Here is a 15,991-nt window from a genome sequence, read left to right as displayed (position 1 = left end):
CAGTGGCTAATCCGAAAGGAAGCGCCACGAACTGGTAATGCTTGTCCAGGAATGCGAACCTTAGGAACCGATGATGTTCCTTGTGGACAGGAATATGTAGATACGCATCCTTTAAATCCACCGTGGTCAAGAATTGACCTTTCTGGATGGAAGGATTGTTCGAATGGTTTCCATTTTGGACGATGGAACCTTGAGAAACTTGTTTAGGATCTTGAGATCTAAGATTGGTCTGAACGTTCCCTCTTTTTTGGGAACTACGAACAGATTGGAGTAGAACCCCATCCCTCGTTCTTTTAATGGAACAGGATGAATCACTTCCAGAAGATAACCTTGGAAGACTATTTCTAGCGCCCAAGGATCCAGAACATCTCTTGCCCAAGCCTGAGTGAAGAGAGAGAGTCTGCCCCCCACCAAATCCGGTCCCGGATCGGGGGCCCGCATCTCATGCTGTCTTGGGAGCAGTGGCAGGTTTCTTGGCCTGCTTTCCTTTGTTCCAGCCTTGCCTTGGTCTCCAGGCTGGATTGGCTTGAGAAGTATTACCCTCCTGCTTAGAGGACGTAGCACTTGGGGCTGGTCCGTTTCTGCGAAAGGGACGAAAATTAGGTTTATTTTTGGCCTTGAAAGACCTATTCTGAGGAAGGGCGTGGCCCTTGCCCCCAGTGATATCAAAGATAAACTCTTTCAAGTCAGGGCCAAACAGTGTTTTCCCCTTGAAAGGAATGTCAAACAATTTGTTCTTGGAAGACGCATCCGCTGACCAAGATTTTAACCAAAGCGCTCTGCGCACCACAATAGCAAACCCAGAATTTTTCGCCGCTAACCTAGCCAATTGCAAGGTGGCGTCTAGGGTGAAAGAATTAGCCAATTTAAGAGCACGAATTCTGTCCATAATCTCCTCATAAGAAGAAGAATTACTAATAATCGCCTTTTCTAGCTCATCGCACCAGAAACACGCGGCTGTAGTGACAGGGACAATGCATGCAATTGGTTGTAGAAGGTAACCTTGCTGAACAAACATCTTTTTTAGCAAACCTTCTAATTTTTTATCCATAGGATCTTGGAAAGCACAACTATCTTCTATGGGTATAGTGGTGCGCTTGTTTAGAGTAGAAACCGCCCCCTCGACCTTGGGGACTGTCTGCCATAAGTCCTTTCTGGGGTCGACTATAGGAAACAATTTTTTAAATATGGGGGGAGGTACGAAAGGTACACCGGGCCTGTCCCATTCTTTATTAACAATGTACGCCACCCGCTTGAGTATAGGAAAAGCTTCGGGGGGGCCCGGGGCCTCTAGGAACTTGTCCATTTTACATAGTGTTTCTGGAATGACCAGATAATCACAATCATCCAAATTGGATAACACCTCCTTAAGCAGAGCGCGGAGATGTTCCAACTTAAATTTAAAAGTAATCACATCAGGTTCAGCTTGTTGAGAAATTTTTCCTGAATCTGAAATTTCTCCCTCAGACAAAACCTCCCTGGCCCCCTCAGACTGGTGTAGGGGCCCTTCAGAAACAATATCATCAGCGGCCTCATGCTCTTCAGTATTTTCTAAAACAGAGCAGTCGCGCTTTCGCTGACAAGTGGGCATATTGGCTAAAATGTTTTTGATAGAATTATCCATTACAGCCGTTAATTGTTGCATAGTAAGGAGTATTGGCGCGCTAGATGTACTAGGGGCCTCCTGTATGGGCAAAACTGGTGTAGACGAAGGAGGGGATGATGCAGTACCATGCTTACTCCCCTCACTTGAGGAATCATCTTGGGCATCATTTTTACTAAATTTATTATGACATAAATCACATCTATTTAAATGAGAAGGAACCTTGGCTTCCCCACAGTCAGAACACAATCTATCTGGTAGTTCAGACATGTTAAACAGGCATAAACTTGATAACAAAGCACAAAAAACGTTTTAAAATAAAACCGTTACTGTCACTTTAAATTTTAAACTGAACACACTTTATTACTGCAATTGCGAAAAAGTATGAAGGAATTGTTCAAAATTCACCAAAATTTCACCACAGTGTCTTAAAGCCTTAAAAGTATTGCACACCAAATTTGGAAGCTTTAACCCTTAAAATAACGGAACCGGAGCCGTTTTTATATTTAACCCCTTTACAGTCCCTGGAATCTGCTTTGCTGAGACCCAACCAAGCCCAAAGGGGAATACGATACCAAATAATGCCTTCAGAAAGACTTTTCTATGTATCAGAGCTCCACACACATGCAGCTGCATGTCATGCTGTTCTCAAAAACAAGTGCGCCATACCGGCGCGAAAATGAGGCTCTGACTATGATTAGGGAAAGCCCCAATAGAATAAAGTGTCTAAAACAGTGCCTGCCGATATTATTTTACAAAAAATACCCAGATTAAATGATTCCTCAAGGCTAAATATGTGTAAATATGATCGATTTAGCCCAGAAAATGTCTACAGTCTTAATAAGCCCTTGTGAAGCCCTTATTTACTGTGTGAATAAAAATGGCTTACCGGATCCCATAGGGAAAATGACAGCTTCCAGCATTACATCGTCTTGTTAGAATGTGTCATACCTCAAGCAGCAAAAGACTGCTCACTGTTCCCCCAACTGAAGTTAATTCCTCTCAACAGTCCTGTGTGGAACAGCCATGGATTTTAGTAACGGTTGCTAAAATCATTTTCCTCATACAAACAGAAATCTTCATCTCTTTTCTGTTTCAGAGTAAATAGTACATACCAGCACTATTTTAAAATAACAAACTCTTGATTGAATAATAAAAACTACAGTTAAACACTAAAAAACTCTAAGCCATCTCCGTGGAGATGTTGCCTGTACAACGGCAAAGAGAATGACTGGGGTAGGCGGAGCCTAGGAGGGATCATGTGACCAGCTTTGCTGGGCTCTTTGCCATTTCCTGTTGGGGAAGAGAATATCCCACAAGTAAGGATGACGCCGTGGACCGGACACACCTATGTTGGAGAAACAGCATTTAAACGTTTATTAGACTGAACGTCAAGAGGACTGGTTACCTCAATACCTAAAGTAATTAACACTTGTTTTAATAAAGAATGCATATACTCTATTTTAAATAAATAAGTAGATTTGTCAGTGTCAATGTCTGAGGAAGGATCTTCTGTATCAGATAGATCCTCATCAGAAGAGGATAAATTATTATGTTGTTGGTCATTTGAAATTTCATCAACTAAATGAGAAGTTTTAAAAGACCTTTTACGTTTATTAGAAGGTGGAAATGCAGACAGAGCCTTCAGGAAAGAATCAGAAACAAATTCTTTAAAATTTGCAGGTATATCATGCACATTAGAAATTGAAGGAACTGCAACTGGCAATGTACTATTACTGATGGATACACTATCTGCATGTAAAAGTTTATCATGACAACTATTACAAATGACATTCGGCGAAATAATTTCTACAATTTTACAACAAATGCACTTAGCTTTGGTAGAACCGATGTCAGGCAGCAATGTTCCAGCAGAAACTTCTGAGGCAGGATCAGATTGAGACATCTTGCAAAAAGTAAGAGAAAAAACAACATATAAAGCAAAATTATCTATTTCCTTATATGACAGTTTCAGGAATGGGAAAAAAATGCAAATAGCATAGCCAAACATCAATGGGGTATTGAAATAATGAAAAAGTTTGGCGCCAAGTATGACGCACAACGTAACAAACTTTTTTGGCGCCAAAAATAACCGGAAATGACACACTTGCATAACTAATGACGCAACCGTGTGAAAGGTGTGAAGTTGCGTCATAGACGTATTTTTTCACGCCAAAAATATTTTCGCGCCAAGAATGACGCAATAAAGTTTAGCATTTGACGCACCCGCGGGCCTAATACCGCCCGCAATTTGCAAGAAGTAGTCAATTGAAAAAAAGATTTAACCCCAGGTAAGAAAAAAAAATTCTTAAAAAAATGTTTATATTCCCCAAATATGAAACTGACAGTCTGCATAAGGAAATACATGAACCTGACTCATGGCAAATATAAGTACAATACATATATTTAGAACTTTATATAAATGCATAAAGTGCCAAACCATAGCTGAGGTGTCTTAAGTAATAAAAAAACAGAATTTATGTTTACCTGATAAATTACTTTCTCCAACGGTGTGTCCGGTCCACGGCGTCATCCTTACTTGCGGGATATTCTCCTCCCCAACAGGAAATGGCAAAGAGTCCAGCAAAGCTGGTCACATGATCCCTCCTAGGCTCCGCCTACCCCAGTCATTCGACCGACGTTAAGGAGGAATATTTGCATAGGAGAAACCATATGGTACCGTGGTGACTGTAGTTAAAGAAAATAAATTATCAGACCTGATTAAAAAAACCCGGGCGGGCCGTGGACCGGACACACCGTTGGAGAAAGTAATTTATCAGGTAAACATAAATTCTGTTTTCTCCAACATAGGGGTGTCCGGTCCACGGCGTCATCCTTACTTGTGGGAACCAATACCAAAGCTTTAGGACACGGATGAAGGGAGGGAGCAAATCAGGTCACCTAAATGGAAGGCACCACGGCTTGCAAAACCTTTCTCCCAAAAATAGCCTCAGAAGAAGCAAAAGTATCAAACTTGTAAAATTTGGTAAAAGTGTGCAGTGAAGACCAAGTCGCTGCCCTACATATCTGATCAACAGAAGCCTCGTTCTTGAAGGCCCATGTGGAAGCCACAGCCCTAGTGGAATGAGCTGTGATTCTTTCGGGAGGCTGCCGTCCGGCAGTCTCGTAAGCCAATCTGATGATGCTTTTAATCCAAAAAGAGAGAGAGGTAGAAGTTGCTTTTTGACCTCTCCTTTTACCGGAATAAACAACAAACAAGGAAGATGTTTGTCTAAAATCCTTTGTAGCATCTAAATAGAATTTTAGAGCGCGAACAACATCCAAATTGTGCAACAAACGTTCCTTCTTTGAAACTGGTTTCGGACACAGAGAAGGTACGATAATCTCCTGGTTAATGTTTTTGTTAGAAACAACCTTTGGAAGAAAACCAGGTTTAGTACGTAAAACCACCTTATCTGCGTGGAACACCAGATAAGGAGGAGAACACTGCAGAGCAGATAATTCTGAAACTCTTCTAGCAGAAGAAATTGCAACTAAAAACAAAACTTTCCAAGATAATAACTTAATATCAACGGAATGTAAGGGTTCAAACGGAACCCCCTGAAGAACTGAAAGAACTAAATTGAGACTCCAAGGAGGAGTCAAAGGTTTGTAAACAGGCTTAATTCTAACCAGAGCCTGAACAAAGGCTTGAACATCTGGCACAGCAGCCAGCTTTTTGTGAAGTAACACCGACAAGGCAGAAATCTGTCCCTTCAGGGAACTTGCAGATAATCCTTTTTCCAATCCTTCTTGAAGGAAGGATAGAATCCTAGGAATCTTAACCTTGTCCCAAGGGAATCCTTTAGATTCACACCAACAGATATATTTTTTCCAAATTTTGTGGTAAATCTTTCTAGTTACAGGCTTTCTGGCCTGAACCAGAGTATCGATAACAGAATCTGAGAACCCTCGCTTCGATAAAATCAAGCGTTCAATCTCCAAGCAGTCAGCTGGAGTGAAACCAGATTCGGATGTTCGAACGGACCCTGAACAAGAAGGTCTCGTCTCAAAGGTAGCTTCCAAGGTGGAGCCGATGACATATTCACCAGATCTGCATACCAAGTCCTGCGTGGCCACGCAGGAGCTATCAAGATCACCGACGCCCTCTCCTGATTGATCCTGGCTACCAGCCTGGGGATGAGAGGAAACGGCGGGAACACATAAGCTAGTTTGAAGGTCCAAGGTGCTACTAGTGCATCCACTAGAGCCGCCTTGGGATCCCTGGATCTGGACCCGTAGCAAGGAACTTTGAAGTTCTGACGAGAGGCCATCAGATCCATGTCTGGAATGCCCCACAGCTGAGTGACTTGGGCAAAGATTTCCGGATGGAGTTCCCACTCCCCCGGATGCAATGTCTGACGACTCAGAAAATCCGCTTCCCAATTTTCCACTCCTGGGATGTGGATAGCAGACAGGTGGCAGGAGTGAGACTCCGCCCATAGAATGATTTTGGTCACTTCTTCCATCGCTAGGGAACTCCTTGTTCCCCCCTGATGGTTGATGTACGCAACAGTTGTCATGTTGTCTGATTGAAACCGTATGAACTTGGCCCTCGCTAGCTGAGGCCAAGCCTTGAGAGCATTGAATATCGCTCTCAGTTCCAGAATATTTATCGGTAGAAGAGATTCTTCCCGAGACCAAAGACCCTGAGCTTTCAGGGATCCCCAGACCGCGCCCCAGCCCAACAGACTGGCGTCGGTCGTGACAATGACCCACTCTGGTCTGCGGAATGTCATCCCTTGTGACAGGTTGTCCAGGGACAGCCACCAACGTAGTGAGTCTCTGGTCCTCTGATTTACTTGTATCTTCGGAGACAAGTCTGTATAGTCCCCATTCCACTGACTGAGCATGCACAGTTGTAATGGTCTTAGATGAATGCGCGCAAAAGGAACTATGTCCATTGCCGCTACCATCAACCCGATCACTTCCATGCACTGAGCTATGGAAGGAAGAGGAACGGAATGAAGTATCCGACAAGAGTCTAGAAGTTTTGTTTTTCTGGCCTCTGTCAGAAAAATCCTCATTTCTAAGGAGTCTATTATTGTTCCCAAGAAGGGAACCCTTGTTGACGGAGATAGACAACTCTTTTCCACGTTCACTTTCCATCCGTGAGATCTGAGAAAGGCCAGGACAATGTCCGTGTGAGCCTTTGCTTGAGGAAGGGACGACGCTTGAATCAGAATGTCGTCCAAGTAAGGTACTACAGCAATGCCCCTTGGTCTTAGCACAGCTAGAAGGGACCCTAGTACCTTTGTGAAAATCCTTGGAGCAGTGGGTAATCCGAAAGGAAGCGCCACGAACTGGTAATGTTTGTCCAGGAATGCGAACCTTAGGAACCGATGATGTTCCTTGTGGATAGGAATATGTAGATACGCATCCTTTAAATCCACCGTGGTCATGAATTGACCTTCCTGGATGGAAGGAAGAATAGTTCGAATGGTTTCCATCTTGAACGATGGAACCTTGAGAAACTTGTTTAAGATCTTGAGATCTAAGATTGGTCTGAACGTTCCCTCTTTTTTGGGAACTATGAACAGATTGGAGTAGAACCCCATCCCTTGTTCTCTTAATGGAACAGGATGAATCACTCCCATTTTTAACAGGTCTTCTACACAATGTAAGAATGCCTGTCTTTTTATGTGGTCTGAAGACAACTGAGACCTGTGGAACCTCCCCCTTGGGGGAAGTCCCTTGAATTCCAGAAGATAACCTTGGGAGACTATTTCTAGCGCCCAAGGATCCAGAACATCTCTTGCCCAAGCCTGAGCGAAGAGAGAGAGTCTGCCCCCCACCAGATCCGGTCCCGGATCGGGGGCCAACATTTCATGCTGTCTTGGTAGCAGTGGCAGGTTTCTTGGCCTGCTTTCCCTTGTTCCAGCCTTGCATTGGTCTCCAAGCTGGCTTGGCTTGAGAAGTATTACCCTCTTGCTTAGAGGACGTAGCACCTTGGGCTGGTCCGTTTCTACGAAAGGGACGAAAATTAGGTTTATTTTTTGCCTTGAAAGGCCGATCCTGAGGAAGGGCGTGGCCCTTACCCCCAGTGATATCAGAGATAATCTCTTTCAAGTCAGGGCCAAACAGCGTTTTCCCCTTGAAAGGAATGTTAAGTAGCTTGTTCTTGGAAGACGCATCAGCCGACCAAGATTTCAACCAAAGCGCTCTGCGCGCCACAATAGCAAACCCAGAATTCTTAGCCGCTAACCTAGCCAATTGCAAAGTGGCGTCTAGGGTGAAAGAATTAGCCAGTTTGAGAGCATTGATTTTGTCCATAATCTCCTCAAAAGGAGGAGAATCACTATCGACCGCCTTTATCAGCTCATCGAACCAGAAACATGCGGCTGTAGCGACAGGGACAATGCATGAAATTGGTTGTAGAAGGTAACCTTGCTGAACAAACATCTTTTTAAGCAAACCTTCTAATTTTTTATCCATAGGATCTTTGAAAGCACAACTATCCTCTATGGGTATAGTGGTGCGTTTGTTTAAAGTGGAAACCGCTCCCTCGACCTTGGGGACTGTCTGCCATAAGTCCTTTCTGGGGTCGACCATAGGAAACAATTTTTTAAATATGGGGGGAGGGACGAAAGGAATACCGGGCCTTTCCCATTCTTTATTAACAATGTCCGCCACCCGCTTGGGTATAGGAAAAGCTTCTGGGAGCCCCGGCACCTCTAGGAACTTGTCCATTTTACATAGTTTCTCTGGGATGACCAACTTGTCAAAATCATCCAGAGTGGATAATACCTCCTTAAGCAGAATGCGGAGATGTTCCAACTTAAATTTAAATGCAATCACATCAGGTTCAGCCTGTTGAGAAATATTCCCTGAATCAGTAATTTCTCCCTCAGACAAAACCTCCCTGGCCCCATCAGACTGGGTTAGGGGCCCTTCAGAAATATTATTATCAGCGTCGTCATGCTCTTCAGTATCTAAAACAGAGCAGCCGCGCTTACGCTGATAAGTATTCATTTTGGCTAAAATGTTTTTGACAGAATTATCCATTACAGCCGTTAATTGTTGCATAGTAAGGAGTATTGGCGCGCTAGATGTACTAGGGGCCTCCTGAGTGGGCAAGACTTGTGTAGACGAAGGAGGGAATGATGCAGTACCATGCTTACTCCCCTCACTTGAGGAATCATCTTGGGCATCATTGTCATTATCACATAAATCACATTTATTTAAATGAATAGGAATTCTGGCTTCCCCACATTCAGAACACAGTCTATCTGGTAGTTCAGACATGTTAAACAGGCATAAACTTGATAACAAAGTACAAAAAACGTTTTAAAATAAAACCGTTACTGTCACTTTAAATTTTAAACTGAACACACTTTATTACTGCAATTGCGAAAAAACATGAAGGAATTGTTCAAAATTCACCAAATTTTCACCACAGTGTCTTAAAGCCTTAAAAGTATTGCACACCAAATTTGGAAGCTTTAACCCTTAAAATAACGGAACCGGAGCCGTTTTGAACTTTAACCCCTTTACAGTCCCTGGTATCTGCTTTGCTGAGACCCAACCAAGCCCAAAGGGGAATACGATACCAAATGACGCCTTCAGAAAGTCTTTTCTAAGTATCAGAGCTCCTCTCACATGCGACTGCATGCCATGCCTCTCAAAAACAAGTGCGCAACACCGGCGCGAAAATGAGGCTCTGCTTATGCTTTGGGAAAGCCCCTAAAGAATAAGGTGTCTAAAACAGTGCCTGCCGATATTATTATATCAAAATACCCAGATAAAATGATTCCTCAAGGCTAAATATGTGTTAATAATGAATCGATTTAGCCCAGAAAAAGTCTACAGTTTTAATAAGCCCTTGTGAAGCCCTTATTTACGATCGTAATAAACATGGCTTACCGGATCCCATAGGGAAAATGACAGCTTCCAGCATTACATCGTCTTGTTAGAATGTGTCATACCTCAAGCAGCAAGAGACCGCTCACTGTTCCCCCAACTGAAGTTAATTGCTCTCAACAGTCCTGTGTGGAACAGCCATGGATTTTAGTGACGGTTGCTAAAATCATTTTCCTCATACAAACAGAAATCTTCATCTCTTTTCTGTTTCTGAGTAAATAGTACATACCAGCACTATTTCAAAATAACAAACTCTTGATTGAATAATAAAAACTACAGTTAAACACTAAAAAACTCTAAGCCATCTCCGTGGAGATGTTGCCTGTACAACGGCAAAGAGAATGACTGGGGTAGGCGGAGCCTAGGAGGGATCATGTGACCAGCTTTGCTGGGCTCTTTGCCATTTCCTGTTGGGGAGGAGAATATCCCGCAAGTAAGGATGACGCCGTGGACCGGACACACCTATGTTGGAGAAACATACTTACCAAAAGACACCCATCCACATATAGCAGATAGCCAAACCAGTACTGAAACAGTTATCAGTAGAGGTAATGGAATATGAGAGTATATCGTCGATTTGAAAAGGGAGGTAGGAGATGAATCTCTACGACCGATAACTAGAGAACCTATGAAATAGACCCCCGTTAGGGAAATCATCTTATTCAATAAGTGATACTCCTTTCACGTCCCTCTGACATTCGCTGTACTCTGAGAGGAATCGGGCTTCAACAATGCTGAGAAGCGCATATCAACGTAGAAATCTTAGCACAGACTTACTTCACCACCTCCATAGGAGGCAAAGTTTGTAAAACTGAATTGTGGGTGTGGTGAGGGGTGTATTTATAGGTATTTTGAGGTTTGGGAAACTTTGCCCCTCCTGGTAGGATTGTATATCCCATGAAAGAAATTACTTTTATAAATCCTAAAGTAACAAGATTAGGGCTTTAAGAACTGGATAATTAACTAGTGCAGCAAAACAAAACAAAAAGACTAAAACCCTCAATTAGGAGGATATTATATTTATATGACCATTTATTTAAGAACAGCTTTTCTTAAACTCATTTTAGCATACTCAAAAAACAAATACTTCACAATATTAAAAAAAATGTTTGGGAAAACACATTTAACCCATGAGATCAGTTTCTTAAAGGGATGCTAACGCTCCCTAGAGAGACCAAAAAGCAAAATCTGTAACCTGGATTTTGAAAATGCTGCAAATTGTCTAAACCAGCTATTTGATTTACAGCATTTGCAGGTTACAGAGTTGCTTTTTGGCTTCCTAGGGAGTTTGGGACAAGCATCATTTTTATACAAAAGGAAGAAATGTTTAATGTATTTTTAAAGAAAAATAAATATCAATGTGCTTAGTTTGAACATCATTCTCCCTTAGGAACATTTTTAAATTCCATAAAAAAACAGTGGAAAAACAGTGAAATTATTGAACAGTTCACCTTCACCTGATAAAGGCAGACATAAGCCAATTATGAAATAACTATTTGAATTATTATAAAAAATGAGACAGAAAAAAAAGCAAGGAAAACTCTTTACCGTGGATTTGCAAAATACTAACCTCTAAAAATTGAGCATTAACTTTAAAATCAGGCGGAGGAAGCCCTTGGTCCAAGGCTGCCTGTTTTTTCTCGTTGATAAGTTTGAAAAGATGTTGGACTGCACGTGGGATCATGCCTTGCTCTTCCTCTGTATTATTCACGTCAAACCCTGTTCCCATAGTGTAGGTTTTACCAGAACCAGTCTAGATAAATAGAAGGGGGGGGGGGGAAGAATGTTAAAAGAAAGTTAAACATTAATTGAGCTGCAACTTTTTAAAAGAGCCTTAATCTGTGTCTTATTCGGAATCCCATAAAAAAACATAATTTATGCTTACCTGATAAATTTATTTCTCTTGTAGTGTGTTCAGTCCACGGGTCATCCATTACTTATGGGATATATTCTCCTTCCCAACAGGAAGTTGCAAGAGGATCACCCAAGCAGAGCTGCTATATAGCTCCTCCCCTCACATGTCATATCCAGTCATTCGACCGAAACAAGACGAGAAAGGAGAAACTATAAGGTGCAGTGGTGACTGGAGTTATAATTTTAAAATTTAGAACCTGCCTGAAAAAGACAGGGCGGGCCGTGGACTGAACACACTACAAGAGAAATAAATTTATCAGGTAAGCATAAATTATATTTTCTCTTGTTAAGTGTGTTCAGTCCACGGGTCATCCATTACTTATGGGATACCAATACCAAAGCTAAGTACACGGATGATGGGAGGGACAAAGCAGGAACATTAAACAGAAGGAACCACTGCCTGTAGAACCTTTCTCCCAAAACCAGCCTCCGAAGAAGCGAAAGTGTCAAATTTGTAAAATTTTGAAAAAGTATGAAGTGAAGACCAAGTTGCAGCCTTGCAAATCTGTTCAACAGAGGCCTCATTCTTAAAGGCCCAGGTGGAAGCCACAGCTCTAGTGGAATGAGCTGTAATTCTTTCAGGAGGCTGCTGTCCAGCAGTCTCATAGGCTAAACGTATTATGCTACGAAGCCAAAAAGAGAGAGAGGTAGCCGAAGCCTTTTGACCTCTCCTCTGTCCAGAGTAAACGACAAACAGAGAAGAAGTTTGTCTAAAATCTTTAGTTGCCTGTAAGTAGAACTTCAGAGCACGGACCACGTCTAGATTATGCAAAAGACGTTCCTTCTTTGAAGAAGGATTAGGACATAATGATGGAACAACAATCTCTTGATTGATATTCCTGTTAGAAACAACCTTAGGTAAAAACCCAGGTTTAGTACGCAGAACTACCTTATCTGAATGAAAGATCAGATAAGGAGAATCACAATGTAAGGCAGATAACTCAGATACTCTTCGAGCCGAGGAAATAGCCATCAAAAACAAAACTTTCCAAGACAAAAGCTTAATATCAATGGAATGAAGGGGTTCAAACGGAACACCCTGAAGAACTTTAAGAACCAAGTTTAAGCTCCACGGAGGAGCAACAGCTTTAAACACAGGCTCAATTCTAGCCAAAGCCTGACAAAAGGCCTGGACGTCTGGATGCTCTGCCAGACGTTTGTGTAAAAGAATAGACAGAGCTGAAATCTGTCCCTTTAGCGAACTAGCGGATAAACCCATTTCTAAACCCTCTTGTAGAAAAGCTAATATCCTAGGAATCCTAACCTTACTCCATGAGTAACTCTTGGATTCGCACCAATATAAATATTTACGCCATATCTTATGGTAAATTTTTCTGGTCACAGGTTTCCGAGCCTGTATTAATGTATCAATAACCGAATCCGAAAACCCACGCTTTGATAGAATCAAGCGTTCAATTTCCAGGCAGTCAGCCTCAGAGAAATTAGGTTTGGATGGTTGAAAGGACCCTGAATTAGAAGGTCCTGCCTCAGAGGAAGAGACCATGGTGGACAGGACGACATGTCCACTAGGTCTGCATACCAGGTCCTGCGTGGCCACACAGGCGCTATCAGAATCACCGATGCTCTCTCCTGTTTGATCCTGGCAATCAGCCGAGGTAGCAAGGAAATGGTGGAAACACATAAGCTATGTTGAAAACCCAAGGGGCTGCTAATGCATCTACCAGCACCGCTCCCGGGTCCCTGGACCTGGATCCGTAACAAGGAAGCTTCGCGTTCTGGCGAGATGCCATGAGATCCAGATCCGGTTTGCCCCAACGACGAATCAGTCGAGCAAATACCTCCGGGTGAAGTTCCCACTCTCCCGGATGAAAAGTCTGGCGACTTAGGAAATCCGCCTCCCAAACAGAGAACTCTTTTCCACGTTCACTTTCCACCCATGCGACCTCAGAAATGCTAGAACTATCTCTGTATGAGACTTTGCATTCTGAAAACTTGACGCTTGTATCAGAATGTTGTCTAGGTACGGAGCCACCGCTATGCCTCGTGGTCTTAGTCCCGCCAGAAGTGAGCCCAGAACCTTCGTAAAAATTCTTGGGGCCGTGGCTAACCCGAAGGGAAGAGCCACAAACTGGTAATGCCTGTCTAGAAAGGCAAACCTCAGGTACCGATAATGATCTTTGTGAATCGGTATATGAAGGTAAGCATCCTTTAAGTCCACCGTGGTCATATATTGACCCTCTTGGATCATGGGTAGGATGGTTCGAACGGTTTCCATCTTGAACGATGGTACCCTTAGGAATTTGTTTAAGATCTTTAAGTCCAAGATTGGTCTGAAGGTTCCCTCTTTTTTGGGAACCACAAATAGATTTGAGTAAAATCCTTGTCCCTGTTCCGATCGCGGAACTGAGTGGATCACCCCCATGATTAAGAGGTCTTGTACACATTGTAGAAATGCCTCTCTCTTTACTAGGTTTGTCGACAACCTCGAAAGATGGAACCTCCCTTGTGGAGGAGAGGATTTGAAATCCAGAAGGTATCCCTGAGATATAATCTTTAACGTCCAGGGATCCTGCACATCTCTTGCCCAAGCCTGGGCAAAGAGAGAAAGTCTGCCCCCCACTAAATCCGTCTCTGGATAGGGGGCCCTGACTTCATGCTGTCTTAGGGGCGGGAGTAGGCTTTCTGGCCTGCTTGCCCTTGTTCCATGACTGGTTGCCTTTCCAACCTTGTCTGTAACGAGCAGTAGTTCCTTCCTGTTTTGGAGCGGAGGAAGTCGATGCTGCTCCTGCCTTGAAGTTACGAAAGGCACGAAAATTAGACTGTTTGGCCTTTGGTTTAGCCCTGTCCTGAGGAAGGGCGTGGCCCTTACCTCCCGTAATGTCAGCAATAATTTCCTTCAAGCCGGGCCCGAAAAAAGGTCTGCCCTTTGAAAGGAATGTTAAGTAGTTTAGACTTGGAAGTTACATCCGCTGACCAGGATTTAAGCCAGAGCGCTCTGCGCGCCTGTATGGCGAATCCGGAATTTTTAGCCGTAAGTTTGGTTAGATGTACTACGGCATCTGAAACAAACGCATTAGCTTGCTTAAGGGTTCTAACTTTGCTCAAGGCCTCATCCAACGGCTCTGTGCGAATCGCCTCTTCCAGAGACTCAAACCAGAATGCCGCTGCAGCCGTGACAGGCGCAATGCATGCAAGAGGCTGCAATATAAAACCCTGTTGAACAAACATTTTCTTAAGATAACCCTCTAATTTTTTATCCATTGGATTTGAGAAAGCACAGCTATCCTCCACCGGGATAGTGGTACGCTTGGCTAACGTAGAAACTGCTCCCTCCACCTTAGGGACCGTCTGCCATAAGTCTCGTGTGGTGGCGTCTATAGGGAACATTTTTCTAAATATCGGGGGAGGGGAAAAAGGCACACCGGGTCTATCCCACTCCTTACTGATAATTTCTGTAAGTCTTTTTGGTATAGGAAAAACGTCAGTACACACCGGTACCGCATAGTATCTATCCAACCTACACAATTTCTCTGGAATTGCCACCGTGTCGCAATCATTCAGAGCCGCTAATACCTCCCCTAGTAACACACGGAGGTTCTCAAGCTTAAATTTTAAATTTGAAATTTCTGAATCCGGTCTCCCCGAATCAGAACCGTCACCGACAGAATGAAGCTCACCGTCCTCATGTTCTGCAAGTTGTGACGCAGTATCAGACATGGCTCTCGTGTCATCAGCGCGCTCTGTCCTTAACCCAGAGCTATCGTGTTTGCCCCTTAATTCGGGCATATTATATAATACTTCTTTCATAACATTAGCCATATCATGTAAAGTGATTTGTAAGGGCCTAGATGTACTAGGTGTCTCAATCCTACGCATCTCCCGAGCGGGAGACGCAGGTACTGACACGTGAGGAGAGTTAGGCGGCATAACTTCCCCCTCGTTGTCTGGTGATAGCTTCTTTATCGGTACAGATTGACTTTTATTCAAAGCAATATCAATACAATTGGTACACATTGTTCTATTGGGCTCCACATTGGCTTTTGAACATGATGAACAAACAGTTTCCTCTGAATCAGACATGTTTAAAACAGACTTAGCAATGAAACTAACAAGCTTGGAAATCACTTTCAATAAGTTTACAAGCAATATAAAAAATGCTGCAGCGCTTCAAAAATACAGATATAATTAAACAATTCTTAACAAGAAGTGTACTATTAGCAGAGGATTGCACCCATTAGCAAAAGGATGATTAACCCCTCGATACCCAAAACGGATAAAACAGATATCAATTAAGATTTAACGCTTTTAATCACAGTCAGCACACTGTCACAGATCTGCTGTGACTGAATACCTCCCTCACAAATGAAATTTGCAGACCCCTGAGCTCTCTAGAGACGTCCTGGATCAAGGAGGAAGAAGCAGAAAGACTGTGCAATAATTTTAACTGCGCAACAAGGCGCTAAAACAAGGGCCCTCCCACTCCAATCACAACAGTGGGAGCCCTGATATAACGGTTTCCATAAAAATATGTTAGCCATGTGGAAAAAATCATGCCCAAAGCGATTTATCACCAAAGTACCTCACAAAAAACGAATAACATGCCAGTAAACGTTTTATTCAATGTCATGCAAAGCTATCACTAAGCCTGCTACC

At 43.0% G+C, this 15,991-nt stretch overlaps 1 protein-coding gene across 4 annotated transcripts in view; it reads right to left on the bottom strand.

Annotated features, from left to right (window-relative positions):
• Positions 1 to 15,991, bottom strand: part of KIF21A (kinesin family member 21A) — a 537,130-nt gene that overhangs the window by 375,998 nt on the left and 145,141 nt on the right. For all 4 annotated transcript variants that reach the window (XM_053716595.1, XM_053716597.1, XM_053716596.1 and 1 more), the window contains exon 3: positions 11,034 to 11,216. In XM_053716595.1, the coding sequence (XP_053572570.1) occupies positions 11,034 to 11,216 (183 nt within the window). The remainder of the gene's footprint in view (positions 1 to 11,033; positions 11,217 to 15,991) is intronic.

The sequence above is a fragment of the Bombina bombina genome, chromosome 6 (assembly GCF_027579735.1).
Source record: "Bombina bombina isolate aBomBom1 chromosome 6, aBomBom1.pri, whole genome shotgun sequence".
NCBI lineage: Eukaryota > Metazoa > Chordata > Amphibia > Anura > Bombinatoridae > Bombina > Bombina bombina.
Note: the sequence above shows the minus strand (reverse complement) of the source record. Positions and strands in the feature narration are given on the sequence as shown.